The sequence below is a fragment of the Squalius cephalus genome (genome assembly GCF_949319135.1).
Source record: "Squalius cephalus genome assembly, chromosome: 13".
Lineage (NCBI taxonomy): Eukaryota > Metazoa > Chordata > Actinopteri > Cypriniformes > Leuciscidae > Squalius > Squalius cephalus.
In genome coordinates, this window is record NC_137134.1 from 14,632,146 (window position 1) to 14,639,261 (window position 7,116).

The 7,116-nt window shown below is 36.3% G+C and overlaps 1 protein-coding gene across 1 annotated transcript in view; it reads right to left on the minus strand.

The window, feature by feature from the left end:
• LOC307169592 (sodium channel regulatory subunit beta-4-like) overlaps positions 1–6,774 on the minus strand; it is a gene marked incomplete at its 5' end in the record, with an annotated part of 199,970 nt that extends 193,196 nt beyond the window's left edge. The window contains 4 exons of the mRNA XM_079890326.1: positions 1,801–2,127; positions 2,208–2,248; positions 6,485–6,520; positions 6,749–6,774. Of these exons, the coding sequence (XP_079746452.1) occupies positions 1,801–2,127; positions 2,208–2,248; positions 6,485–6,520; positions 6,749–6,774 (430 nt within the window). The remainder of the gene's footprint in view (positions 1–1,800; positions 2,128–2,207; positions 2,249–6,484; positions 6,521–6,748) is intronic.
• Positions 6,775–7,116: the final 342 nt, after the last annotated feature.

The window sequence follows — 7,116 nt, forward strand, 5'->3', positions numbered from 1 at the left end:
ATTACTTGTCTGGCCTTAAAAATTTAGATAGGCTACAGAATTTTTGTCATTTCCGCATCTCCATGTGAACTGGAATTATTTTCACAACGTTTTATCTGTACAGAGGTAGGGAAGGGAAGGAGGCCTTCAAAGGGGAGAGACTAGTTGACACTTCAGGACTGCATTGTCGTCGTGTCCATGCCATGTCCTTCATCAGATCTGGATACGGCCTGGATCCGGCGGACTGCGGTAAACCTCTTGGATAAACAGAGAGACTAATATTAGCGTAGACGCCATCCTTCTTATGATGTAACGAGTACATCAGGTGTCATGGGATGTGTTCCTGCGGTAACATGGTCATACGTCCTGGTTCTGGTAAGAACTCGAGCTGCTGCGTTTTGGAGTTTGTTTATTAAGCGTGCAGGGCAACCACCCATAATAGCATTATAATAATCTAGCCTTGATGCCATGAACGCATTAACTAATGTTCCGCATTTGTCATTGGAAGCATGTCGTAATTTAGATATATATTTTTAAGATGGAAGAATGCGATTTTACAGATACTAGAAAAGTGACTTTCAAATGAAAGATGGGTATCAAAGAGCACACCCAGGCTCCTAACCGATGACGAAGACTTAACAGAGCAGCCATCAAGTGTTAGACAGTATTCTGGGTTATTACGTACCTATTACTAGTCTATAGGTACTCAAGATTAACATTTCTGCACAGAAGATGTGAGATCATATTTATATACAATTTTGCAGATATTCAAGGTAACTTTTTAAACAGAATATTCAGTACCAAGAATGAGGTAGACAGTGATTGATACTGACAATGTGAGCAATATATGAAAAGTAGGTATAATGGGATTTGTTTGGCTCATTTATGAGAAAACATGTCCTTTTCCTGAAAATCTTATAACTTAGAACATGCAAGTCTGAACATCAACATTCGCAAATTTCATCCACACATGTATAGTGTCTTGTACATAAAGAGATTATAAAATGAAAGACTATTTGCCTCTCTGAAAGTACCATGGGAAAACTGAAAAGTTTACATTCTCATGAAGTTCCAATGCTGGTTTATGGACAGATATTACAGCCCTGGAGCTAAGCGTTTTATTTTGTGCGGACTGAATGTATGAGCACTGAAATAAGCCTTTCAATTATGTAATAACAGGAACTAATCAGATTTAGTCAATTACATTTTAAGAAACACAAAATAATGCATAAAGAATACAAAAGGCATTTACTACAAACACAAAATGATGAAAGAACACTTGGGGTGCAGATTTATTCAGGCAAAAACATACTGACAGAATCACTCTTCCTTTAGCCAAAAAAGTTCCTGTTTCACTGTTTCAACATCTCAACAAAGCAGTGTATAAGGCAAGAATATACCAGCACAATAAACACCATAATGAACCAATGAAAGCTGTAACAATTGAACTAAATGTAACAACAGTCATAAAAGTTGGCGAAAGTAAAAATTGAAGCTTTTTAGACCTGACTTGTCATTTCTGTCTCTGTTGGTTGTTGTTCAGAAGAGAATAAGGCAGCGTGAATTCTTTTTCTCAAGAGAAATGTGATTAAACCAGCTATAAGCACTATTAATACTACAGTTAATACAATGTAAACCCAGAGCGAATGCGATAATGTCACCATATCTGAACCTGTTTCTTCTCTTTGGTTTCCTTGATCAATTAATCCATTTTCTTTTTCTGATGTTGATTCTGCAACAACAAAAAAGTAAAGAAAAAACATGTCTACACTGATAAAAGACAACTATGTAATCATGTATTAATAGGCGAGTTTCACACACCGTTGATGATCAGCTGTACAGTCTGAAGTTCAGATGAGTGTGTGATGAAGCAGATGTATTTTCCTGCATCAGTGTATTGAAGATTGTTGAGTTTGAGAGAGTAATTTCCTCTTGTATACTCCTCTGGGAAAGTTTCAGTTCTGTTCTTGTAACGAGGTTGCTGTAACTCTAGTGAATCTTCACCCTTGACTATATCATACACAATCTCGCTGCCGTTGTGTCTCCAATGAACATCAGTGTCTTGAAGTTTCAGATCATGTTTAGTGGAAGAACACGGCAGGAGAACAGAACCACCAATAACAGCCTCTACTGTTTCCTGCAGAGACACTGAAACAACACAAACTTAAATTGTAAACACACAATCTGTGGCATTATTTTATCTTTTAAATTTGGTTTGTTTTGCTCACCTTTATTTATCAGCACCGCAAACACACAGATGAAGCAGCAACTGCAGAAACAGAAAAAAAAAATCCTGTAGGTTCCTCAGTGAGTAAAGCCTCAAAGTAATTCATTCAGATCTGTTTCACAAGTTCACACTTACAAATAAGTCAGATAGAATAAATGCGTATTTGGCATGATGTCCGAGGAGAGGGCTCCGGGCTCGGTATTCAGCCCGAACCCAGAGTACTCCCCCCGTATTCCTGGCTGTAAAAGAAAGAGCCAAGTGTGAGGAGTTGGGGTGGTGGAGGGATGCTGAAAACTGTCAAGGAAGTTAGGTGAGTTGACAGAGTGAATATATATATGCTTCCTCTCATGCTGATAGGGTAGACATGGTAATTGTTTGATTGATTGATTGATTGATTGATTGATTGATTGATTATTTGAACGTGCTCCTCCCGAACTTTGTTAAAGAAACATCATTAAGAAAATCTTGTTTTGAAGTAAATTGTTAAAATGAGATCATATGGTCTTTATCGTTTAAAAATAATTATTGTAATTTAGTTATTATTTAATAATTCCATACATTTTAAACACATCCTTTACTATTGGATAATTAAGTGGAAAAAAAGAAAAAAAGAAAATCTTAGGCCTTCTGTTAATGCTAGTTTAAGTGAAGCAGTTGAGGACCGAAACATAAGGGCAAACACGACACAAGCAACAAGCTACATCCTCACGTTTCTCCAAACAGCGTTTCATTCAGAACATACCTCACAATCATGATGCCCTAATATTGTGTATACTGTATTAAAGTATATCAAATATTTCAGAAATTACGATGAAACAATAGTTTTTCAAACCATAGAAAAGAATTGAGTATATGTCAATATGCTATATCCGGCTTGATGCATCTGACGAAAGCAACCTCGTGAAATGATCAGACATGCGCACCAGATATGATATGTCTTAATCGTTCTCAACTATATTAAAAAAAAACTGAGTATCAGACAGGGGCGTAGCCAGAATTTTATTTTTGGGGGGGCCCATCTTAAAATGAGGGGGCAACTAATATATATATATATATATATATATATATATATATATATATATATATATATATATATAGCCTAGGCTATAGCAGCCTAGGACATAGCTCGGCGATTATTATCTTTTACATGAAGTACGAGGGCGATTATAAAAAGTGTCAATGATGTCATCTTACTCAGCAAATAAGAGTTTGGTTCCAAAACGTTATATATATATATATATATATATATATATATATATATATATATATATATATTAGTTCCAGCAAAAATCTGTATTGTATTCTGGTCGGTGTTGAAAAATCCATTTTTAATTTTACGTAAAATGCGACATCCACGCAGTCAGCGCACCATTCCACGCTCTGTAAACCGTAACGGCGGCGCTTTGAATAAGCCCGGCATCCTAGTTTTCCTTCTTCTTTGTGATCCACAAAAAATAATAATAATAATTTTGACGGCATTGGTGACCCTGTGGTGGTTTCTGCGGTGGGGAAGAAACGTAAGCCATCGAAATCTAATAATTTAGGCTACTTGAGGAGATTAAGAAGATGAGGCACGCTAGAGGAGGAAAAATCTCGACTGTTGCTTGTTCTCACACGACAGCATCAAACTTCTGTCACGCTGACACTTTGACCCAGGGGATCTTTTGAAAAACTTTCAATTGTTTTACTCAAAGTCAACGAAAACCGAGCAGGACCAAGCCATTTTACAGCTGATCGCCGTAAAAAAAAGTTCAGGAGGTATTTCTTAGCGATGGTGATTTAATGTCGGCTATTTTTAGTCCAGTGCCTGTAAGTTAGGCTATATAAGATTAGTATTGACAGAGTTCAGAGGCTGTCATATGTGGATCAACTTACTTTGTGTATTTCAACAGTTAAAATATGAAAAACTTTTATATTGATTCAATGGATTAATTGCATTTTGGGAAAAAAAGTGTCATGAATTTATTGCATTTTGGGGGGGAAACTAATCCTTTTTTATAATAAATATTTGAAAATCAAAATATGGATTTGAAATTATGTTATTATAACCTAAAATATGCTATGTGAAAGTTTGAAACAAAAAATAGTGGTTTTAATCTTTCCACTCTCTTGGTAAAGAAAACACATTACTCAAAATTAATCATAATGAATTTATCGCGTTTTGAAACCAAACTCTTCATATACAACAGATATAGGCTATACAGGAAATGTGGTCATCACTGGTTGTGAAGGCGGTTCATCAATTGCAAACAAGTCATTGCGCAATGTGCCGATCTGAGTCGAAGTCTCACCGCTATTGTGTGATGAAATATGTGCGTTTCTGTCTCCTAGCCGCTTCACTCGCTGTCGTCTTGTAGTAAGCTGAAGCAAACTCAGATGTAGATGGCTTATTTTCTCCTTCTCGCTCATCTTTTCGTGCGTAATATTGTACTTTGCACAACGCTGCCATTCACCGCATGAACTCTCTCGCGAAGATGACAGCGTAGGTTACGCACAACACGTCAAATCAAGTTTGAAAACAGCCGCATTTTACCGCGCAGTATTTTGATTTATCAATCTATCAATTAGACTAACACATCAATAATTTCTTATTTTTATTATTTTATTTTAAGCCATCATAAATCTGAGGGGGCCGGACATATAAATGAGGGGGCCTAGGCCCACCCAGGCCCCCTCGTGGCTACGCCACTGGTATCAGAGAGAAGTTGAAGTTGACTGACACATGCTTTACAGCCATTCTCAAACTGTGGTCCGCGGACCACTAGTGGTCCGTGAGGGTACTGCAGGTGGTCCGTGAAAAGGCAAAATAAAATATAAAATAATATTTTTTTTTACCTTAATTTTACCAGGAAATTCCCATTTAAAAAAAGAAAAGTAAAAAGAATATGTAGGCCTATATTGATATAACATTTTAATTAAATTGTCAAGTTATTGTGTGATTACTAAAATAGCCTAGTGGTGTTCGGCTGTGACATTCAAGTTCAGTGCCGTTAGAACCACAACATTGGTTCGGTGGATAGCAACAGGTTCTCTGAAGAGAAAATGGCAGAGGCAAATATGTTCTCATTATCACATCACACGCATAGCCTTTAATGGTGCGTTCACAACGGACGAAATTTCGCTTCAAACTTTTGTTTTTACGCGCGTCAATTTAGCTCTTGATGCGCGAATTGATACAAAGTGGTCAAGCGTATCACTAGACGCGGCAGGCGCAAATTTCACATAATCCCTTTTTGAATTTGACGCGCTATTCGCGTCCGGTGTGAACGCACAGTTAGGCATAGGCAGTTTATGAAACGAAATGTTTATAAATGGAATGAATAAGGCCTGTTATTATTTTATTTTCCAGTTAGTTTCTTGATCTCGCGTTTCTGAAATGTTTTGCAGATGTGCTGTTAAGTGGACAAACTTTTTGAGGACTTGTAAAACTCGGAAGATTAATAATCCCCTAAAATCGCCAAAGGTTTTGAAATGTTGACTATATTCCAGTGTTCTTATTACTGTATAGATTTCATACTACATTGCTATGGAAATAAGCCTGTTGTTCAAATGAACCTGATTATGCCCTTGGGCGCTTGAGTAGCCTAAATAAATAAATTAAATATGTGGCAGCCGTTGTGTGCAGTAAACTTTCCTTTAACAAGCCTGTTGTAGCCTACTGTGATGACCAGTTATAGTTTTAGTGCTAGTAAGCCTATTTAAAGGTGCAGATTAATTCAGGTAGGACTGTGTGTAGACATATTTTATGATGTGTATTATGAGGTGGTCCGCGAAAATTCTTGATTACAAATAGTGGTCCACACACTCAAAAAGTTTGAGAACCCCTGCTTTACAGGAATGTTTGTTCTTTGGCTATTGACCCTCTGAATCTTCACCATTGTTTCTGCTGCAAGTCATTGTATCAACAACGATCTATCTGTTTCATTATCAATTTTATTTCAACCTACACAAAAGCTACCTCACAAACAGGTCCTAAAAATACACTACTCACCCTACAGCCTATAATAAATAATGAACAAAACAAGAATACTGCCAGTTGACTCACTTAATGTTGATGAATGGTGATGAACAAAATATGTTCTCAATTTCAATAAGACAACGTATCAGAGACAACTAAAAAAACTTTTAGCTCAGCAGGGAAGACATCAAATAACTAGTTGCTCACCTATTTTTTTTTTTTTTTTTTTAAGTTTAATGAATGTCAATTATAAATGCACTGTATAAATAATCATGAACAAAAATGTATTGAATAATGTTTACATTTCATTATTAACTTACATGTGAATGAGATTGAAGCGTCCTTTCGTCCTTCCTCTGAGAAAACACTGTGTTCTGGATCCTGATTCTCAAGTGAAACATTTCTCTGAATGACGGCTTATATATTGCTGTCTCTGTCTTATAGTGCTGTCTAATCTTAGTACATCATCATGCCTTGACTTTAGTTCACTGATACTGTAAGAGCAGGGCAGGAACATATGTTTCCAGTGACACCCACACACAGGGCCGGCCCTGACCAATTTGTTGCCCTAGGCAAGATTTTACCTGGTGCCCCATGCATCACAGCCCATTTCACCCCGTCATTGTGTTCATGATTATATATATATATATATATATATATATATATATATATATATATATATATATATACACACACATTACAGCCTAAACACAAATAGCAAGAGCATTTACATCTAGCATTCAAGTCAAGTCACCTTTATTTATATAGCGCTTTTTATAATACAGATTATTTCAAGGCAGCTTTACAGTGATAACAGGAAAATAACGCAAAAAAGTTTGCTTCTGTACAGCAGATCTAGAAGAAAATAGTGTCATAGCCCAGCTTAAGTAAGTTCAATGATGGTTTATTTTTGTTGTAAATAAGTTATTAATTTAGTTCATTTAAATATAGC